This window comes from Pimephales promelas, chromosome 11 (assembly GCF_988280905.1).
Source record: "Pimephales promelas chromosome 11, fPimPro1.hap1.1, whole genome shotgun sequence".
Classification (NCBI taxonomy): domain Eukaryota; kingdom Metazoa; phylum Chordata; class Actinopteri; order Cypriniformes; family Leuciscidae; genus Pimephales; species Pimephales promelas.
Genome location: NC_142779.1, coordinates 18,617,828 through 18,640,848, shown reverse-complemented (window position 1 = coordinate 18,640,848; position 23,021 = coordinate 18,617,828). Strand labels below are relative to the sequence as shown.

The 23,021-nt window shown below is 38.9% G+C and overlaps 1 protein-coding gene across 1 annotated transcript; it reads left to right on the top strand.

Annotated features, from left to right (window-relative positions):
* Window positions 1-31: 31 nt before the first annotated feature.
* trip11 (thyroid hormone receptor interactor 11) lies at window positions 32-20,640 on the top strand. The gene is made up of 22 exons (XM_039671863.2): window positions 32-636; window positions 3,541-3,620; window positions 3,838-3,948; window positions 4,086-4,391; window positions 4,482-4,553; window positions 4,656-4,821; window positions 4,986-5,321; window positions 5,449-5,489; window positions 6,226-6,324; window positions 6,535-6,741; window positions 6,878-9,616; window positions 9,722-10,003; window positions 10,913-11,053; window positions 11,224-11,417; window positions 11,759-11,922; window positions 12,124-12,227; window positions 12,312-12,411; window positions 16,028-16,109; window positions 16,227-16,341; window positions 18,298-18,420; window positions 18,502-18,640; window positions 19,343-20,640. The coding sequence occupies exons 1-22, from the start codon at window positions 498-500 to the stop codon at window positions 19,564-19,566; spliced, it is 5,964 nt and encodes a 1,987-aa protein (XP_039527797.2). The 5' UTR covers window positions 32-497; the 3' UTR covers window positions 19,567-20,640.
* The last annotated feature ends 2,381 nt before the right edge of the window (window positions 20,641-23,021 follow it).

Below are 23,021 nucleotides of genomic sequence, written 5' to 3'. Positions count from 1 at the left end.
GTTGTGTCCAGTGGCGTCACTGTGGATGCGTGGGAAGTGTGAGCTGCACTATGTTGGTCCTCCACCGTCCCATAATCCATCTGTGCTATCCACGTCTCCCCTGACTGATGATCATCCGTCCGGCTGTGATGGCCGCGGTTGAGCTGGCACTTTATCCGCGTGAAAAACACAACGACCCAAAACAAACCCGTACCAGAAACCTGCCTGACCACATGTGGATATAACCCGGCGACCAGGTCTTCGTAATTGCCGTGGATTTAACGCGTATAAACCGGCGTTTTGTCTTTGTTTATGTCATGAAGTTTTGAACCAGCTGGAATCCGGATCTGCTGCTTTTATTAATGATTATTAACAGTTACTTATATTAAACAAACCAACATAAGACGATAATAATTATTAACGTTGTAGTTACATGAAACCCTCGTTCGCACATTTGAGCAACTGTGCTGTGAAAGGCCCGGGTCGGTGATTTAGGGTTAGATCAGGTTCGGCTCGTCATGTCATCCTGGCTGGGAGGGTTGGGCTCTGGCCTGGGTCAGAGTCTGGGTCAGGTCGGGGGAAGCTTGTCTTCGTTTACCGGACAGATCTCTAATTTTACCAAAGATATTCTTCTGGAAAGCGCAGAAGAAGTGGGAGGTGAGTTGACTACAGTCATGAAGATCATATCACTTCCTATAGTTGGACTTTTTTTTCCCTTTCACAACTGTAGGCTAGCTAGACTGCTGAATGTGACAGTTTTATATGTTGATTAGTTTATGAATAAAGTCAGTCCAGAGATGCTTGAGAGCTCATTTCTCTGTAAAATGTACTAGTTGATTTTGTCAGATTGTTGAGATATGATTGTTTTGTTAGGTTTGAAGATGTAATTTTGTTTACATTGTCATCTGCTGAAATAAATTGAACTAATTAAAGAGAAAGTCCTCTAAGAAATTATCGTTGTTTACATTTTGATATTCCAAACCTCAATGACTGACTTTCTTCTGAGGAACACAAAATGAAATGTTAGGGACCTGCATCTTCCTTTCTGTGCATTGAAAGTGATTAGCGACTGAGCCTGTCATTATTACCTTGTCATCCTCTGCAATTGTCATATGGTGCTACAGTGCGCTTATATAATAGGATGAAGTAATTATAGTAAGACAAGAGTAAAAGGTTTGTTTGCATACAGCAGTTGAATCCCTATCAGAGATGTAGCTGTAGTTGGGTTTTAGTTTTAGCGTTTTCCCTTGTGAATGGGGACTTAATAATGAAGTAGGCCTACTTTTGTGGGTATCTTTGTCTTGTTCCTTTATGTATATCGGCTGTATTAATTATGTCAACTCTAAACAAAACTCCAACAAAAACTGGTGGCATAAGTAAATATGCCCTTTTTGACCATTGGAGGAGTGGAACACACACACACACACACAAGACACACTGAGAACTTTGATCAGCAGCTTCCAGCAAAGCAGACAGACCTAACAGATTGACTGAGTCAATCTGTCATGTCTCACGATGCATCGACCTGCCTGTTAGTACTTTCAAAAGAGATTATACTAAATAAAGCCTATAAATGTGGTGTGGCAAAAGATTTCTGTTCACTAACATTAGGTATGATGAAACCATTGAACATAATTTATTAATATATATTTTGTTAATCCCTGTTCATTCCTAATACATGAATAATCATGTAAACGATTTGTTTATTTTCATTAGCTTTAAAAGTATTGTTTATTGTTATTTCATGTCATATTGCATTAACGATGTGGAGAAACTTATTGTAAAGGTGTTACAGATGGCATAGTAGCAGTTCTTTGGCTGGCTGCCTGGAAGTGGCAGGTGTGACTCCTGGTAGGGGTTTGTCCCATTCCACAGCAACAGAGACCACCTAGTACATGCAGTGTGCCCTTGCCTTGAGCAAGGCAATACTTGTGAGGGATTGTCAGTCACCATATAAGTGGACTGTTGTTTGTTTGTGTCATAGATAAAGTCTATATTGAAGTGACTTAATCACTGTTTTTGTTAGAAAGTAGTTATTTAGTAGGTGCTGGTAACTTGTGTGGTTTTTTATCTAAAATGATTTCTGGTTCAAGCGCCATAAGATTCAAGCAAGGAGCCATGGTCATTGTGTGTCCTTGAGCCAGGTTTAGCTTCATGATACTTCAAGTGGATTATCTTACTAATAATGGACTTGTAATAAAGTTATTGCTGTTACACACTATGCTACACCACCCCAATTATGTTTTTCAGACTGTTCAGTCATTTCCTGAGGCTATGAGTTTCTTAGTCTTAGTTTCTTAATATTATATGCATTAAATAATGAAAAAAAAGTTATTTAATCTTAGTATGCGTGTTAGATTTGGCAGTGTGGTTAAGACAGAATATGCTTTGTGTGTAAATGTTTCTTGTTTGTCGTGTGAACCTGAACAGAACCTTGTTGAAATAGAGCTTTACTGTTTAGTAGAGGTCGACCGATATGTTTTTTTTCACGTCGATGCCGTTACCAATCTTTTGAAATCCGGGTCGGCCGATGACCGATTAATGCTGTCGATTTATTTTGCCCAATATCTGGCCGATATTTGCTTGGTTTTTAACCTCTATTTGAAAGATAAATTGTAAAAGAAATTATAATTACTTAACATAGACAAACTCTCTCAACAAAAACATTTTATCCTCTCAAAAAATGTCCTGAAACGTATTTTTGGTTTGTTTTGTTTGTTGACGGACAAAGACAAATGGACATAACCTAATTATCACAAAAAAGAGAAAAAAAAACTTTAAATGATTTAATTTTTTATATATAAGATTTGTCTGCTGTTCACTTGGCTGGAAAATGACTCTAGCGGCAGGGTGCGTCAAACACGTGTTCCATGACAACACTAGGCTGCCCATACATGTGCCTGCCTTATAATCGGCTTGATATACTTGGATATTGGCCGATGCCAATATCGGCCTATTAATCGTCCGACCGATTAATCGTTCGACCTCTATTGTTTAGAGCTTGCCAAGGTGCTAACATGCTGTTACCTTTTTCCACTCTTAAGAGTTTTAAATGCAGTATATTGTGCTCGTACTTATTGTTATTTACTTAAGAATCCTACAGAATCCAATCTGTATTTATTTCCAAGTGTACTTTTTCAGTAATATACATGTAATATTCTGCACTGGGTGTGCAGCTGCTGCGAGGAAGTCCATGTCCTCTGGAATGTTGCTATTTAAAGGGACAGTCACCCAATAATTTACAAAACTGTCCTTTAAAACTATGTGATATTTTTGTAGTCTCTGAGTGGATTTAATAGGTCTATGTCTCTACTCTACACACTTGGCAAAGATTGTTCACCTTTAACCAGTGAGGTCTTGTAGTTAGTCAGTTTAGTTAGTCATCTTCATCTCTTCCTATGACTTGGATATGTTTGCCAGTTTACAGATGAACAGAAGTTCCCATAATGTTTAAACAAATATTTTCTATTTATGTAAATGAAAAGAATTTGTCAGTCTTATTTTCTGTACAACTGAGCTTTATGTACAGAATGTACGTAATATTATCTTACTTTCTTACAGATGCTGCTGGGTCTGAGCTACAGGTGTCCAGCTCTAGATTTCAAGAACTGGAGACTTCATATGTAACACAAAAATCTGAGGTGATTAATTTAGCACAGAAAAACTAAATTATGCTGATATTTCTCTATTCTATCATGAAACAATATTTAGTGTGCTTTAAAAGGACATTTCTACTACAGTTCAGTAATGGAGTACAAATTAATAATTACAAGATGAGTCATTTCAAAATATTATAAATGAATGCTAAGATTTGTAAATTAAAAATTGTCTTTGAATGTTTATTTTTGTGTGGTTTAGTATGAGCGCTTGCGGAGACTCAACTCTGAGCTGGAAGAGAAGCTAGAGGCAGCAGAGATTCAGATCAAACAGCAGTCATTGGAAAACAGAACCCTCCTGCAACAAAAAGAGGTTTGGGTCAAAACTAACTTCACTTATGCTCTATTTTCTGACCTGAAAATGTATCTAATATTAGTGCAAAAATGTCTCTTAAAAAGGAGAAAACTGTAGAACAATAGTGATCGTTTTATGTGTGTCTTTGTGTGAAGGTGGAGATCAGTCACCTCAAGGCTCGTCAGATTTGTCTGCAGGAGGAGTTTCAGAAACTCCAACACTCTTCTCAAGCTGCGACCAGCTCACCCTTCACTGATGCCGCTGTGCTTCCCGTCACTACTGCTGCCACTACCACTACTTCGTCTTCCTTTCTGCACCGGTCCTCAGCTGTCCATCAAGGCTTCCATGGCGATGAGGTCGACCTCAGTGATGTCCTGTGGTCTCAGCAGGAAATTAACCGTCTTTCCAATGAGGTGCATCGTCTAGAGGCTGATGTAGCCCATTGGAGGAGAGTTGCACAGGTCACTTTTCATTTTTACCTTGCAAACAGTTTAACAAATATGTCATGGTATAGTTATCGAACTAGAATTATTTTTCTATTAATTTACCAGGCATCAAAGCTGCCAGGAGTTGAGGGGAATGGAGACCAGGGTGAAGTTCTGAAAATGCAAAGAATGATCAAGGTGAAAAACCTTTTGAACTGTAACAGAGTTGGAGCTTTGCTGTTGGTCAGCTCTCAGAATCAGGTTCTCTTTTAAACCTAATTCACGTTCGGACCCAAACAGGAGCTGAGAGAGGAAATGGCACGGGAGGTGGATGAGCACCAGCATGAACTGGCAGCTTTGCAGGATGCCCAGAGGCAGAAAATGGCTGAAATCTCAAAACGGCACAGGCAGGAGCTGGCAGAGTATGAGGAGAGAATCGAGGAGCTCGAAGAGCAGCTTCAGAGTGGTGAGGAGGAGCATTGATGCATATTAAAATTAGAGTCTGGACCTTTTTGTACTTTTTAAATGCAGTTGAAATTAATTTTGTATTTAATTTGTATTTGGTATTTAACTTAAAAATGAACAATTGAACTTTGAGTTCAACGCTGTGTTTATCTTCCTCTTCCCCAGAGGGTGGAAGTGTTGTCAAATCAACCACAGTGCAGGATTCCGCCACACTTCAAGAGCTTCAATCGACCATTCAGTCTTTACAGGATGAGGCAGAGCTTCAGCACAAACAGTACAGAGACCTAATGGTCAGATTGGAGGAGGCAGAGCATCATAAAGCCCAGATGAAGCAGGAGAAGGAGGAGGCTACCGCAGAAAATACAGAATTGTTGCAAAATTACAGTCGCCTTCAGAAGTCTGTAAATGAACTCCAGGATCGAGTCAAGGAGCAGGAAGGAAAGTCTATGCTGAAAGCCCAGCAAGACAATGAAATACAAACCCTGAAAAAAGCTCTGGCAGGTATAGAGAACCCCAGAAATTGTGTATGATCATTATGGCTCTGTTCATCCTATCACATCATATATTGTTATTGAATGGGAAATTTAAAAACTGCTCTCTATTTTTTCTCTATTTTTTTTTTTTTTAGATGCAGAGAAAGAGATGGCTAGACTGAAGAGTCTTACTGAGGTAAATATGCTGAAAACCTTCCCCTGCTAGAAGTTTGTGGCCCAACAATATTTAGACATTTTTATTCATGCTTAGGATTTAAAGGGGACATTGGATGCGCAGTTTAGGGTTTTTAACATACTTTGGTTAAAATTCCTTAATGGTTGTGTAAAACAACACCCTTTTTACCTCCTCAAAAGCAACCCTTTTTGGTGCATGTCTCTTTAAATGATAATGAGCAACTGCTCACGACATGTCCCCACCCCTCTTGTCCATGGGGCGTTTCAACACAAGACACATAAAGCACTGCCTTGGCAGACAGTATATAAATGGTTGAGGGTGGAAATATGGTAATATGGGTCAATCTGTCAGTGGTCGTGGGTGGAGCATGAACAAAATGACATCATATTATTCAGAAAATCCAAACAGCTTGATTATTGAGCGTGTTTAGGCTTTTTGAGGATTAAAAAAAGGAGTGAATGGATTTTTTTCATTGGTTTTTGGTTTTGTCCACATAATGCAAAGACACATTAATATACACCATATAAGTGAATTTTTTTCAAGGACCCCTTTAAGTATAAAACAATTGATCCCAATGACCCCTTTAAGTATAAAACAATTCATGTACATTTTCAAAATTTAGTCAAAGTTTTTGGACACTTTGTGGTTGCCCTATGAAATACACCTGGGCTTATTCTTCAAATGGCACGAGTGTCATAATGATTTTTACATTGTTTTTTTATTATTATTACTTCAGAGCGGTCCTATGGAAGAAGTTGAACATGCTGACATTCTGGAGCTCAACACCATCATTGATACCCTCAGGACAGAGAAGGAAGAGATGGAGAGAGAAAAGGTTTGAATAGGTTAACAAAGTTATGGGACACAATAATACCATTTTTTTCTTGTTTTTAATCAGAAGTTGCAGTATCTGTAAAATTACAAAAATCTTTGCAAGCTAAGGTGAACAATACTTCTGTAGCCTTTTGAAAGGACACTTGTGTGTTATGCATAAAGTAATATGTGTTTTTCAGACAAACTAGTTTCATAAAATGTTTATTTTTAGCTTGCGTTAGTTGAGAGACTGAACCTGGCCGAGGAGAGACACAGGACTGAAGAGTCAAAGAGTGCTGTGGAACTGTCTCAGGAAGTTTCAGACCTAAAGAGTCAGCTAGACAGACGGGACCAAGCACTAAAGCAAGCCCATCTTGATATAGAGACACTCAGTGCTGAACTGGAAGAACTGGACAAGCAGAACCAGGAGGCTACACAGGTATTCTTTTTAAGCCAATTTTCCATAGTTATAAGACATTAAAAAAACAATGATTGGATCTGATAAATGTAATTGAAATTTAAGTTAATATACTGCATACTTATTCTATTTTTCTACTCCTACTCGGCTACTCCAGCATCTTATTGCAGTGAAGGACCAGCTGTCAAAGCAGAAAACACAGGCTGAGGCAGAAGAAGCCCGTCTTCAGTCAGATCTCAGCTCCTCTCATAACCAGAGACGGACTCTTCAACTGGAGCTGGAAGCCCAAGGCGAGAAGCTAAGTCAAAGTGCCTTTTCCTTGAATGAGCTGCACATGACAAAGCAGCAACTGGAAACCACATTAAAGGAATTGAGGGAAAAGTTGTGCAAGTCACAGGATCTGGGCAGAGAACTGCGGCAGGAGTCATCCGACCTCAAGAGGGCACTTCAGGAGCGAGAGACAGAACTTATTGCACTTCGTGAGGAGTTAAGTCATTCTGGGGATCAAGGGAATGAGTTCGAGGGACATCGGAAGGAACTTGAGGCAAGGGATAAAGAGATTCAGGACTTAAGAACAGAGCTAGCAGAAATGAAGACTTCCTTCGAAAAGTCTGCTTCAGAAGACTTTGAATTGAAAATTGAAAATAGCAAGTTGAAAGAAGAGAACACTCAGGCTTTGGACAAGATAGACTGTTTGGAAAGGCAGATCCAAGATGGTCAAGCCTCTCTAAGCAGGATGTCCCTGGAGAAAGATACCCGCATTGAAGCCTTGAAACTCGAGAAAAGCCAGTTAGAGTCTGAGCTGAGTCAATCTGAGAAGCGACTATCAGATCAAGCCAAACAGTATCAACAAACCATCGATGAACTGACCAGAGCACGCTCTATGGATGCTTCTGCACTGCAGACCGAACATGAGCGAATGGTGAAACTGAATCAAGAGAAAGACCTCACGATTGCAGAGCTCAGGCGTGAGATAGAACAGATGGTTTCCGACCACAAAGACACCAGCGAAATGTTGGACATCACTGTGGCAGGTCAAAATCAACTCTCAGAGCTTCTGCAGGAGAAGGACTCCTTTGCCGAAACCCTGAAAGCTCAAGCTGTGGAAATGCAAAAGGAATTAGAGGGCAGTGTCTTGAGAGTAACTCTTGAGCTTGACTCTCTGAGAAGGTTAGTGGAGGAGAAGGACAAACAGCTTGGAGCCATGAAGGAAGAAAACAGCCATCTGAAAGAAGAGATTGACCGCGTGAGGGACCAGCAAAGCAGACCGCAGTTATTTTCAGAGCCTCGGACACTGGACATCATCACAGAGCTTGAGGCAGAGGTGACCCAGCTCAAAGCTGCCAGAGATCAGCTCGAAGAAGAGGTCCAAGCCCTGAGGACAGTATCGGATGAGCGGCAGGCCACTATGCTGCAGTCCCAGCGTTCTCTACAGGTGCTACAGAGTGAAATGGAGCAAGCACGGTCAAGACATGAACAAAGCTCTCTCAATTACGAAAGACTCATCAGTGCTAAGGATGAGGAGATTGTACTGCTTCAGTCAGAGGTGGAGGGCCTAAGCACACGAGGACAGAGTCAAATGCAGTACGTAGAAATCCTACAGGAGGACAAGACCCCGTCATTGAATGGTGAAAATGGTAACGAGAAACACGACCTTTCAAAAGTAGAGATTGAGAAACTAGTGAAAGGGATCAGAGAGAAAGAGACTGAGATTAACCAGCTAAATGAGAAAAACCTCTCTCTAACCAAGCAGCTTGACCAACTTGTGGTCGCTCAAAATGAGTTGGGAAAACTGTCACAATTGGTCCTTCAAAAAGATCTAGAAATCCAGGCTCTGCACGCTCGAGTGTCTGGTGGCCATGGTCAAGATGTGGTGTTCCTGCAGCAGCAACTGCAAGCATATGCGGTGGAACGTGAACAGGTGATGGCTGTGTTCAACGAGAAAACCAGGGAGAACAGTCAACTGCGCTCAGATTACCATCGAATTATGGACATCGTTGCAGCCAAGGAAGCAGCCTTGTTGAAGCTCCAGCAAGAAAACCAGCGGCTCTCCACCATGAGCGACCCTTCAGGCAGTCAAGAGATGTTTCGAGAGACCATTCAGAACCTCTCCCGCATCATCCGTGAGAAGGATATCGAGATTGACGCCTTGACTCAAAAATGTCAGACCCTGGTCTCTGTCCTTCAGACAACTGGCGTCAGTGATTCCATGAGCGGTGGCTCAGGAGGCGTGAGCAGCAACCAGTTTGAGGAGCTCCTACAAGAACGTGACACCCTCAAACAACAAGTGAAGAAGATGGAAGAGTGGAAACAGCAGGTGATCACAACGGTGAGGAACATGCAGCATGAATCTGCTCAGTTGCAAGAGGAGCTCCTCAAGCTTCAGGGGCAGGTTTCTGCCGACAGCGACTGCAGCTCAAAGCTATCGGTGGATTACACCAGACTTATTCAGAGCTATGAGCAGAAAGAAAAAAGGCTGGGATTGTTGAATCAAGAGCTGGCACAGGTGCAGCAGACCATCAGCCAGCTGAGCAGCACCAAAGACGTGCTGCTTGGGAAACTAGGCAGTGTCAAGCAATCTCCAGACGTTTCTGCTATGATTGCAACCCAGGCTTTTGCTCCTCCAAACCTGAAGGAGGCAGCACTACCAGGCCAAGATGAGATTGTACATCAAGAGTTGCAGTCAATGCAGAGAACATTAGCAGAGAAGGAGAGCATGATAAGAACTCTGCAGGAAAACAATCATCGCTTGTCAAATTCTGCATCTCTGTCTGAAAGTGAGCAGAGAAGCCATGCAGAGGAGCTCAAGCATGCCAGAGAGAAGCAAGAATCGCTTCACCGCTCCCTCAGAGAGAAAGATCTACTCATTAAGACCAAGGGAGACCAGCTCAGTCAGGTGACTTATAATTCTGATTTGTTGAATTGTTGGTAGGAAACGCTGTAAGATGTGCAGACCTTAGATAGAGGGTATCTTATCTTTTTTTCCCCCTGTACACTCTAGGTGAGTGAAAATTTACGTAACCGTGAGAATGACAACGAGGTCTTGAAGCAGGCTGTGACGAACCTCAAAGAGCGTGCACTGATCCTGGAACTCGATGTGAAGAAATTAAAGGAGGAGAATGAAGCGATAGCAGCAAAAGCACGCGAGAAAGAGACAGAGTTCCGTGCCCTGCAGGAGACCAACATGCAGGTGTCACTGTTGCTTCGGGAGCGAGAGTTTCAGTTCAGTGCTGTGAATGAAAAGGCCACTGCCATGGAAAAGATGCTAAAAGATAAAGAGCAGGTTTGTCTATTTGTGTGTGCTGTTAAAATATCTTATCCAATTTATTTATTTATTTATTTTTTTTGCTAGCCATCGCTAGTGTTTTTGATAATTTTCACAAATATTTCATGGCTCCGAGAATATTTTGTTGTATGAACAAAGAACAGACCCTCTGCTTTTAAACAAAAAAAATCCTCTTTTTACTCTTGCTTTATGCATTATTTTTTATCACCACTTGGTGACAATGTGGGTGTTTCATTTGAAAAAAAGCAATGTTTTGTGCAAAAAGCTGAGAAAATTGTATTTTTGGCAGACCTCGGTCGACTTTTCATTCAGTAACATTTGGCAGTTATGATTTATATGCTGTTTAATATTGATAATCACATTATTTTACATATGCATATGATATTGTTTGAGATCTTCTTTGCATGTGTTTTGACCAGGATATTCAGTACTCTTTTAGAAGATGTGTAGTAGCGCCCCCTACCGTATAAACATGGAAAGCTAGAAAATTCTGTCAATGTTGTGGATAGAGTTAACATGCCGAGATGGTTGTATGGTTTCGTAACAATGATTATTTTAGAAATTCCGTTTTGGTTCAGAAATTACATCATTTAATGTTAGGGTAATTTAACATTGATCAATTTTACTTGAGCAAATATTAGATTGATTTTTGAATGATCATGTTAACCTAAAGACTAGAGTAAAAGCAGCTGTGAATTCACAAGAATACATTTCATTTTAAAATACATTAATTTACACACCCCAATATTTTGAATGGTAGTAACTTTTTAATTTTATTTAGTTCAATTTTCCTGTTCACCCACCTCCCAAAATAAACTACAGTGGAAACAATGCACTTCCATAATGTTAATGCCAATGAAGGCATAACACTTTTTCTTTCGTTTTATGCCTTTGTCTGTACTGTAGGGTAAATCTGGTGAGCTGAACCAACTGTTGAATGAAATTCGGTCCATGCAGGACAAGGCAGTATTGTTTCAGCAGGAAAGAGATCAAGTGATGATGGCCCTCAAACAGAAACAAATGGAGACGTCTGCTCTGCAGAGTGAGGTAACAAAGACCAAGATTACACATCTTTACTGTGCTTTATTGTCTTACTGAAGTACTGAAAATATGAACTGTTTCCATCTCCCAATTATCTGTTAATACCTATTGCATCAATTACAAATATATTAATACTAATTGAGGAATTATTGTACTCCCATGTTCTTTCTGTGTAGCTGCAACATATGCGTGATAAGGAGCAGCGCCTGAAGCAGGAGGTGGAGCGTTTGCGCAATCACCTGTTAGAGATTGAGGATTCGTACACACGTGAGGCTTTGGGAGCTGAAGACAGAGAGGGAGAGCTGAAACGCAGAGTGACACTTCTAGAAGAGCGGCTGGCATCTTCCTCTAACGCCGTGGAGAGCGCAAGGTGGGAGTCAGAGGGTTTTTGTCTGTTGGTATGACTGTTTGGTCCTAACCAGTGTTTGCTTCCAACACACTCCCTCGCTTTTGCTTTCACACCAATTCATATCAATTAGAGCAGATCGATGATGGATAAATTGAAAATCATGATTTTTATTCGAATAGTGGTAAAAATCTCCTATGACTTTGAACAGACAACTAAATAAACTGGAGCTTCTGACAAAATGTAAATGCTGCAATCTATTTAAAAATGTTTTAATACTGTATGCTTGCAGCCCATTTTTTTTAATGTATCCATTGTATTGTTTAAGGCTTCACCAATGTCTCTATGTGTGTGCATGTATGTAGTCAGCAGGCAAGCCTGCAGGTGGAGTCTCTTCAGGAGCAGTTAAATGGTGCTATCAGACAAAGAGATGAAGCGCTAATTCAGCTCCGTTCCGCTCAGGATCAGGTCAACCAGTATGCAGTGTCACTTTCTAACCTGCAGATGGTGCTAGAACAGTTTCAACAAGGCAAGAGTGTACATTATTTTTGCTATTCCATTTTTGGTATAGTTTTTGAAGCAGTTTTTCTTGTATGGAATGATGACCATTAAAGCAATTATAAATGTTGATTAGTGTGTACATTTTTTTCTTTCCTTTTTTTAAATGTTTGAATTAAGAGAAGAATCTGCAATAAGTCTTCAAAGTTGACATTTGTATCTCTCTTTACAGAAGAAAAAGCCATGTACTCAGCAGAACTGGAAAAATACAAGAGAGAGAAAGAAGAATGGAGAAATAAAGCTGAAACTCTTGGCGATCAGGCTGCCGCTCTGCAAGTCAGTTCAAACCTCTGTCCTTTCTGCACTCTGCTTGACACAAGTATTTATATCATTGCTCAATGTCTGTGTGTGTAATCTTAGATAAACCTGGATGAAGCGAACGCAGCTCTCGAATCTGCCTCTCGACTCACTGATCAGCTGGACCTCAAAGAGGAACAGATAGAAGATCTAAAGAAACAAGGTGAGACAGTATGTCTTCCAACTGAATGACTGTTGAAATCAGTAATTTCTTAAAAAAATCATCTCAGCATTTCACCTCATTGTGTAACTAGGGCAGTGCTTCTCAACCTTTTGACTTGAAGGCCCCAGTTGTCCGACACAATATTTTTTGAGCGATGCCATACTAATTAAATGTTATTTATTATGTGATTCTGTAAGATTCAAGATTCTGATTTCAAAACAAATAATAGTTATTTAAAGGAAAATATAAATTAATTTAATATTTAAATTTTAAAAGATTTAAATTTAAATAGTTTTTATTTTATATATATATAATATAATCTCAGAATTGCGAGATATAAAGTCAGAATTGCGTGATATGAAGTCGCAATTGCGTGTTATAAAGTCAGAATTGCGTGTTATAAAATCAGAATTGCATGATATGAAGTCAGAATTGCGAGATATAAAGTCAGAATTGCGTGATAAAGTCAAATTTGCGTTTTGTAAAGTCAGAATTGTGAGATATAAACTATTCTGAGGGGGAAAAAGTTGTCTTCCAACCTTAGAATTGGCCTGATAACTCTCAATTGCCAGTTTATATCTCACAATTCTGAGAAAAGATGTCAGAATTTCAAGATATAAACTCGCAATTGTGTTAAAATCAGAATTGCGAGATGTACCCTGGCAATTGTGAAAAAAAGTCAGAATTGTGAGATAAAGTCTAAATTCTGTCTTTTTTTCTCACAATTGCGACTTTATTTCTCAGAATTGCAACTTTATATCTCGCAATTGTGAGATTTGTTGTTTTTTTTTTATTCAGTGGCTGAAACAAGCTTCCATATTCCTGATTCAGTTTGATACTAATTAAGATTTTATTAACATATATTTCTCTCCATAAATGCATCCACTATACTGTGGAGTCGGCATAGTTATCTTCATCTTTGTCGCCGTCATTGACTCAGAAAACACTAGTTTATTAAGATTTCCATTACATGAGAGTAGATGTAAAATCTTAATAAATTCTAATAGATATTCAAATTTTTTTCGCTACACATTCATAATCATTACTATTGCTGGTGCACTGCGGCAAGCTTTATGTGTGCGCTTGAGTGCTTAATTTATATTTTAAATGCTCATTATTATGGCTTAGTATTTCTCTGTAGATGTAGATCAATCTTAACAATATTACATATAATAATCTTTCTCAGCCCTGAAACTCAAACCATTTTCTGATGCCACCCCCATCCATATATATATATATATATATATATATATATATATAAGTAATTCAATTATCAAATATCATAAATGTGCATAAAACTACTACTAGTCGACTAGAAAAATCTTTAGTCCGTGGCAGCCTTCATTTTTATTGCATTTCATTGTTACTTTCATGATCCTGTGTTGTACAGCACTAATATAACATCTATCACACCAGACACAACCCAAAAAATGTTGAAAATGTTGAGACGTAGAGTGTGCCACAAAAAGACTCAAGCTCAGTCACCCCAAAACTCATGACACATGATCTGAGATTAGGTTTGTAGTTCTGTAAACCATTTTTTCTGAAGAGTCTTGTGAATGTCAACAGGTCTAGGAACATCAGGAACCATTAAATTATTTTTGACTCTTTGAGACTATGCTTTATGTAGTGGTATAAGTTTGATTAATATCTGTGCGGAAACTAAGAATCACACGTGTGCGTTTGGGAGAGCGATGCCAGGTCTGTAGACTATATAGATGTTTAGAATTCCTTCACATCTTCTTTCTGTCCGAGAGACAATATTTATGGCATGTCAGTAGCCAAAGTGTGTAGACAAAGATTCTCTTTTTCAATCCACCCTGCCTTTCTATCTCAGCCATCCCTTTCTTCTCTGTCCCTATCAAGCCTCAAATCAACAATACGGGGCAGTCGGTCTAAGAGGGAGAGGAAGGTGAGGGATGATTGCTGGGATTTTTATTGCATCTGTCAAAGAATGACTGAGGCGAACGTAGACAGAATGATCGAGAACGGTTAATTTTTGCTTAGCAAAGCACAAGTGCAGCCGACAGACATTCCAGGGTGTTTAGCGCAGACAGGAACTCTCTCACCCTGTCTTATCACTGAGTTCATGTGGTCTCTAGAGGTAAAGTCTCAGAGGAAAAGAGTTCTCAAGAGCCGAACCGCCAAACCTTCTGGACCAATTAGGGGTGTTGGAGATAAAGGCATTTAGAGCACGTCATACTCGCACACGTCCTTGTCTTTACTCCATGAGACATTCCCAGACACATTTAACCCAGTACCACAATTATCGCTGTTTATGTTAAGGTGATCACACACATACTTATTAGTTCTATGCAAACACTTGTTCTCGACGGTTTACATTAATGGATAACAAAGTCATACCACCTTCTGCTGAAAGCTTTGTCTGCATCTCTCAAATACATTGTCCAAAATTAACTCTCGCCAAGTGCAAGTAAAATTGACTTTGGCTAGAAATGAAAGACTTTCTTGCTGGTGGCTTGTAAACTTTATAGTGCTTGGAACTTAAGAAACTTAATAGTGGGGTAATTCATTTTGACTTTAATGTCTTCATCTTGACTCTAACTTCCATTATTTGATCAAAATTACAATAAATACTAGCCTGACTTCGTTATACTCATATTCTAGTCAGAATGCGAGTCTGATACTGCTCCATAGGGCTTTGATTATGAGGCGTGTCTGAACCGAACCAGGAAAAAAACAACTCTGCACTTAATTCAATTGGATAGACCTACAACCAATCAGAGCAACGCAGTAAGTGACGTATGTTGAGCGACGCATGAACTCAACTGCACACACTCTGGAAAAAGTATTCAAAAAATAACGTGTTAACGATCTTTGTCGGTGTTGCAAAAAGAATTTAAGGATTCACGGATTAATTGCAAACACGAAAAGCATAATTGAAAAAAAATGCGTTGTTTGACGTGATGATTACGTAACTGTAGATCATCTGTCAATCATCATATAAAGCCCGCCCTGGCAATTTGAACGGCCCGACCATTTCTGAACTGATCATAATTACTCATAATTATGATCATACTCATAATTAGATCATAATTACTGTATATAATAATGGATCGAGTCCAGACCTAACTTCCCAACCAAAAAACTTCCGGCTGGCATCCAGGCTAAATAAATACAGCAATATTGTGAAATGTGATTACAATTTAAAGTTTAATAACTGTTGATTATTGTATTTATATTTTAAAATTTAATTTATTCCTGTAATGGCAAAGCAAACCAGTCATTAGTCCAGTCTATAGTAAACTATTAATTGCGTAAATGTTTTCACTGACCCTAAAGCCCTTTTGACCTTAAAACATGAAAACACAATCTTGTGTGTGTTTGTGTGTGTGTGTGAAATTTAATTATTTTAACTAAAGAAAATCACTTGAATGTGAAAAGAAAAGGGATCCTACACACACACACACACACACACACACACACACACTTAGACGAAGCCATATCTGATAGAGCCAGATATTAGCCAAGGGAATTTTTTCTTTATTAAGGTGTTGGTTTTATGAATTGGCCATAACTCATGACCCAAACTGTGACGGCAATGAAGGCTACATAACAAACAATACTCAAACATGTGCTTTTGTCTGTTTTGCAGTGGAGGTGAGACAGGATATGTTGGAAGAGGCTCAAAGGAAACTGATGAACCTCCTGAACACCACCGAAGGCAAAGTGGATAAGTGAGTCCAAAACACAGTCTGCATTGGAAACATATTTCATACATATTTCGATCCAAATATTTTCAAAAAGGGTGTTCCTTGTGAAAAATCATCTAACATCATTAATTGCTGACACAGGGTTCTGATGAGGAATCTTTACATGGGCTATTTTCATACCCCCCGAAACAAGCGCTCTGAGGTGCTGAGGCTTATGGGTAATGTGCTTGGGTTGGACCGAGATGAGGTGTGCGAGGTAGGTCAGCGCTCTCTGCTTCTCATCATGTATATTTCTTTTCATCCTCCCTTTTACATTCACTTTTTTAATGTATTCATCTTCACAAATGCAAATGTGCACTTTGGATTCACATTCAGTGAATGTTATGTCCAATTTTTCAAAGAGGAGGTGCAGCCTCCTTCACTTTTTTTCATTTCCTCCTTACCCTTGTTGTAAAATTCCATTGACTTTTCATCACTCAAATGCGTGGCTCTGCTCCAGACCTCATCTCACCTCTGAAACTTGATGGTTAAACAAGTGTGGATTCAATATTTGACCACCTGACTCCTGATGTTCGGTTCTCCGCCCAGCTATCTCATGTTTGATGTCAGCATTGAGGATGTTTATCAGATGTTAAAAAGATTTTTCCACTCATCTTACATCATGTGTTTAATTTGGCGCAAGCCTAGAGCTGCCCCCGCTGGTTTTGTTGAAAAAGGTTTTTTTTTTTTTTTTTTAGTTCTTTGAAGGATGACTTCAAGTTGCGTTTAGTCTTTGTTGGTAATCAGTGTATAGAGACTTCTGCTTTTCCAGCCTGCGCTAAATGACATGTCAGCATCCCTGGAAACCCTGCACACATGATGATCAAATTCATTTGGCAGACTGCTAATAGGGCTGGTTTGTTTTCTATTGGAATATCTGTTTTTCCGTTTTGATCCTGGTGGGGCTGAATTTCTCAATAACTAGGACAGATCAGTTATGATGATAAAGCAGGATGTGGCTTAATTTTTTTCTCGGAAAAGTCTTAATTTTTAGCCACTATCCTCAAAGGGTCAAAATCCGTATGGAATTTTGTCTGTTGCAATGAATTGCACTGCAATTGTTAACAACCCTTTTTACTTCCATAATGTGTCATATTTCCGAGTGAAACTGCATATTCAGCAAGGGGAAAAATGGGAATTGGGAATTAAAGAGATGGTTTCCCCAAAAATAATTAAAAAAAAAAAGAGTAGTACTTGACAATGTATGTGTATGATGTAGGAGTAGCTCAAGCTTTGACGGCAAGGGTTACTCTTTTGACTTAAGTCGACTTGTGTACAGCCATCGGCCGGAAGCTATATCTTTTAGTCGATAAAGTTTTAAATATGGATATTTTTCTTACACGATCGCATCGTGCTTCAGAAGACCTTTATTAACCCACCAGAGCCGTTACAAGCACTTTTATCATGGATGGATGCGCTTTGATAAGCTTTAATTTTTTGAATGAACTATCCCTTTAATTGGATTGTTCCATACCAGAATGATTTTGCTGAAACAATACTAATTTGCCAATATGCTTAGTGTTTTTTTTTTAGTATCATTGTTCCTATTAATTATTCATATTTCACTTTAAGCTAATTTTCTAGAATACACAGAGGAATATATTACAGAGGAAGAAAGAGAGAGACTGCCTGGGAGACGGACAAATACTGAATTAGATTATGGGCCCATGCCAATCCTGCACCTAAAGCATTTCCTTACCCACAATCCCATTGAAGTAGGCTGGGGTCTGGCAGGAGAGACTCCAACTATTCAGTAAGTGGTTAGCAGAATTACCCAACAGCCTCAAGAGAAGAAAGAGAGAGAAGGAAAGTGTGTGTGTGTTTCTGGGTCACACAGTCCCCTTTACCCTCTATTTTATTTCTCCACTCCTCCGCACACCTTCACATTTTTTATGCTACACATTGAGTTTAAGTTTCCACTCAAGACCTCCTTGTTTACAACTCTAAAGGCTAAAAATATTCCCGGTCTGCCTCTTTTCTTCTGAGAAAGCATTCTCTAGTCTGAGTGCTCTGAGGACAGTGGTTTTTTTCTGTATCAGTATTTCACTGAACTTTGTACAGTTATCCTGTTTGAGTGAGAGGGGAAAAATACAACTCTCTGAAACACAACCAAAGACGTAACACGCATAAACACTCCCTCTGACTTACTGACTTATGACTTCTCTTTTTACAGTTGTTACAAGAAGAGGGCAAGAGTGGGATGACCGGATGGGTCTCGAGTTGGCTGGGAGGCAGAGCCGTTCAGAGTGTACCCAACACCCCCCAAAGACCTACACAGGCTCAAAACCTTAACTCGGTGGGCACACATGCTAATGAATGCACACATACATTATTACACAAGTGCATCTTCCGTTTACACTAGTGTCTGTGTTTAAAGTCCTTCTCTGAGATGTTTGTGAAGTTCCTGGAAGTAGAGTCTACTCCTGCACTCCCTGCCCCTAAACTGCCCGTTTATGACATCAAGCCCCTGAGTGCGCCCCCACCTGGCCGGGGTACTGCTAACACACCTGCATCAGGTATGACGTCTCATAAAAATAGGGGTATTGGTACCATATCGGTTATTTCTTAAAAAAAATTTATTGCTTCTGGCTTATGTGTGAGTTTATTTTTTAATGGATCGGTATCAGCCGATATTGGGTATTTAAATGTGCATGATAATTTCCTATATTTTTACGTTTAAAGGTAATTTTTAAAGATTTGAGTAAGTTTACACTGTTAATGTTGAATTTTTCTTTTTCATTTATTCAGACAAAATAGCATAGACCATTTGTCAGTCTATCTGTATCTATGAATATCTATCTGTATCTATGAATATCCTATTCACACTAAGCACAATAACTATAAAGGTGTAATAATCATTTTAATTCCACGAGAATAGGGAAATCACACCACAGCCATAACAATACCGACACAGAGGAACAATATTGTTAAAAATGCTTCCGGAATGTTCAAATATAATATAGAATGTACAATTTCAAATTTTCAAAAATTATCCACTTTGGTGAGCGTTTTCAAAAAGCTTTGTTTTCATTAATAAAAGCCCTATCTAGTGTGGACCGAAGGCCAAAACGGAGAGAAAAAGATGTGTTTTCGAACAAAACCGCATTAAGTGTAGACAAGGCCTTTGTATAAACAGTGTTAACGTTATAGTTATCATTCTTTGTGTGAAAAGGCCTGTATATTTGTGATCACTTTTAAGGCTGCTCATGTTGTTTCAGGTGTGTCAGGCTCAGGTAAGCGCACTGGGGATTCAAACCCTTTCCTGGCGCCACGCTCTGCTGCCGTACCCCTTCTCAATACCGCAGGTACAGGTAGCACTGCAGGAGCTGGGGGACACCTGCTCATGAAGCCCATCTCAAACGCCCTGCCAACGTTCACACCTGTACCTGTGTCAGCTGAGTCCAGCGGTGGAGCCGTGCTGAAAGATTTACTCAAGCAGTGATTGTCCACCTGTACTGCCACTCAGCTTAGCACTTTAGCTTATCAGGACACTACGTTCCAGCAGACGGAACAGAAACTGGGCCATGTCACGGATTCAAATATTTACTAAAATGGCTGATTGCCATTAGAATGAAAAAGATAAAGCTACTAAGGGCGGCCCGTGCTCGTTAAATTCGACTAAACGGAGTCCTAAGTTTGACAGAATCAGATTCAGTTTGCAAACTGAGGAAGATTACATTATCGAATATTCTTGTGACATTCTCCCACCATTTATTTAATGTCGTGCAAACATTCAGTCTCATTTTTAGACAAAAAGAGGTGTTTAATGTTTTTCTAGTGTGTCGAGAGACTGTCTGATGCTGTCTGGCATCCACTACACGAATGGATTTATTAAACCGTTTCCACTTCTGCAAAAACGCTACCTACTCTTTCAAAATCCTCCCATTTTGAGTGCTATAAATGGTTGGCAGGTACAATAACAGTTAATCAAGAAGTGACATTTGATCTTGGATTTAGACTGCTGCACATGCTCCCATGCAGTTATGTTATTTATTTATTTACATCGATCATCATCATATTGTTCACTGCTTATGCAGTGGGGTGGGGATAAGCTAAATGTATCTGTAATATTCAGATTTCTTTCTAAGGTAGAAAGATAGATTATGTATATACAATTTGGAAAAACAATATTGCACACATAATTGAAGTATAAGAAGGAATGAGAGGATTAAAGTGTAAAAAATGACCTGTATATTTTATAATTGGTGTTAATAGATTAAAACGGCGGACCCCTAATTCAATGGGTTCAAACCAAATATTTCTTTGAGGCCTAAAATAAAGTGGATTTTTTTTAATAGAGAAAATGGCCTTAGTAAAACTCTTTTTGGTTACTATATCTTTCATAACAGTTAGGTGCACTTGATTATATAGATTTAGGATACATTTATACATTTTGCGCTCGTGTTTATTTAAAGTTGATCAATCTTTTTGAAGTTTTGAAAGATGGCTCTTGAAAGTGATATTCAACAGTGTTTCTCTTTTCTGCAGAATAAACTCTTCTCTACATATATTAGCATTTTTCTGTTTTCACTCTTGTCTTTTTTTCTTTTTTTTAAGCGCTCTGCTCGAGTGAATTTTCCGATATTAAGTTATGGTTCCATTCTAATAATTGGTGTTTTTCCTTATAAATACATCTCATGATAACTATGCAAAAGAACTCTGGTAATTAATTAGTTAATCATCTAAGCCCTGAAATTGTATTTCCATATATTCTACAAGATTTACAGGGGTTTGTTGATCTTTTGCGTCTGTTTTTTTTTTTTTTTTTTCCTACTGCAGACTATGTAATCGCAAGGCTATAATTTAAAAGTCCTTATGAAGGCAGTGGTGTAGAGCATTATCAGACCAGATTAACCTCAAAAGGAAATGTCCGTCTTTCCCAATACGTCTCCAGGGAAAACCCTGTCTGGAATTCCAATTGTAGTGTAACCGCGTCTAATACAGCTGTCTGTAATCTGGTGCATAGATTCTTGGAACATTTAACCATTTAAGTCAAGTGATATTGACATCCAGTTGTGGATTTACAGTACGTGGTCAAAAGTAATATCTGGAGGGGATATGTTTTAATGACCTTACAATTTTTATTAAATCATCAAAATATGAGGAAAATATTTTATATTTTTTTTAAATAAAACCCTAAACTTGGTCAATGTATTTATCTGACAAATTATTTGGCAAAACAAGAAAAGCGGTTTTATTGTATTATGGAAACAGGTTACAGGTTTTGTTTTACTATGCAAAATAAATAAATGAATAGAAAAGAAAACAAATTGACAACAACATTGATTTATTAATATTTTGTTAATTCTATCTTGTTTTTGCTTGTGTTTTTAATTTAGTGTGTTTTATTTGCTTTATCACAAATGAAACATTTTACTTCAAGCACAACTACGCAATACCAAACGTTAAACAAGTTTTTAACAGTATTTGAATTTAAGGAATTTTTTTCTCGGCAGGACATCACTTTTGGCCACTGGTGTAAATACACTCACCTAAAGGATCATTAGGAACACCATACTAATACTGTGTTTGACCCCCTTTCACCTTCAGAACTGCCTTAATTCTGCGTGGCATTGATTCAACAAGGTGCTGAAAGCATTCTTTAGAAATGTTGGCCCATATTGATAGGATAGCATCTTGCAGTTGATGGAGATTTGTGGGATGCACATTCAGGGCACGAAGCTCCCGTTCCACCAAACCCCAAAGATGCTCTATTGAGTTGAGATCTGGTGACTGTGGGGGCCATTTTACTACAGTGAACTCATTGTGATGTTCAAGAAACCAATTTGAAATGATTCGAGCTTTGTGACTTGGTCCATTATCCAGCTAGAAGTAGCCATCAGAGGATGGGTAAATGGTGGCCATGAAGGGATGGACATGTTTAGAAACAATGCCCAGGTAGGCCGTGGCATTTAAACGATGCCCAATTGGGGCTAAAGTGTGCCAAGAAAATATCCCCCACACAATTACACCACCACCAGCCTGCACAGTGGTAACAAGGCATGATGGATCCATGTTCTCATTCTGTTTACACCATCTGAATGTCTCAACAGAAATTGAGACTCATCTGACCAGTCAACATTTTTCCAGTCTTCAACTGTCCAATTTTGGTGAGCTTTTGCAAATTGTAGCCTCTTTTTCCTATTTGTAGTGGAGATGAGTGGTACCCGGAGGGTCTTCTGCTGTTGTAGCCCATCCGTCTCAAGGTTGTGCAAATGCTTTGCTGCATAACTCGGTTGTAACGAGTGGTTATTTCAGTCAAAGTTGCTCTATTAGCTTGAATCAGTCGGCCCATTCTCCTCTGACCTCTAGCATCAAGGCGTTTTCGCCCACAGGACTGTCGCATGCTGGATGTTTTTCCCTTTTCACACCATTCTTTGTAAACCCTAGAAATGGTTGTGCATGAAAATCCCAGTAACTGAGCAGATTGTGAAATACTCAGACTGGCTCGTCTGGCACCAACAACCATGCCAGTTCAGGAGATTGTCTTGACCAGGACCACACACCTAAATGCAATAAAGAAACTGCCATGTGATTGGTTGATTAGATAATTGCATTAATGAGAAATGTCCTAATAATCCTTTAGGTGAGTGTAAATACCTTCAAAAGTTCAGGGTCAGTTTGTTTGTGTTTTTTTAAATAAATTATTTTGCTACTAATACTTTTGATTGCTTTATTCAGCATGCAAGGATGCATTAAATTGATCAAAAGTGCAGTAAAGCCTTACATTATTACAAAAGAAAATTCCTATTTCAAATAAATGTTGTTCTTTTGGAATTAATTCATCAAAGAATCCAGAAACAAGTATGATGTTTTCCACAAAATCATTAATCTACACAACTGTTTATAACTCTGATGTTAACAAGAAATCTTACTTGAGCACCAAATCAGCATATT

Coding starts and splice junctions, on each gene's coding strand:
- trip11 (XM_039671863.2), top strand. CDS start 498: ATGTCATCCTGGCTGGGAGGGTTGGGCTCTGGCCTGGGTCAGAGTCTG. Junction 3,621..3,837: donor ATGTAACACAAAAATCTGAG/GTGATTAATTTA, acceptor TGTGTGGTTTAG/TATGAGCGCTTGCGGAGACT. Junction 5,322..5,448: donor CCTGAAAAAAGCTCTGGCAG/GTATAGAGAACC, acceptor TTTTTTTTTTAG/ATGCAGAGAAAGAGATGGCT.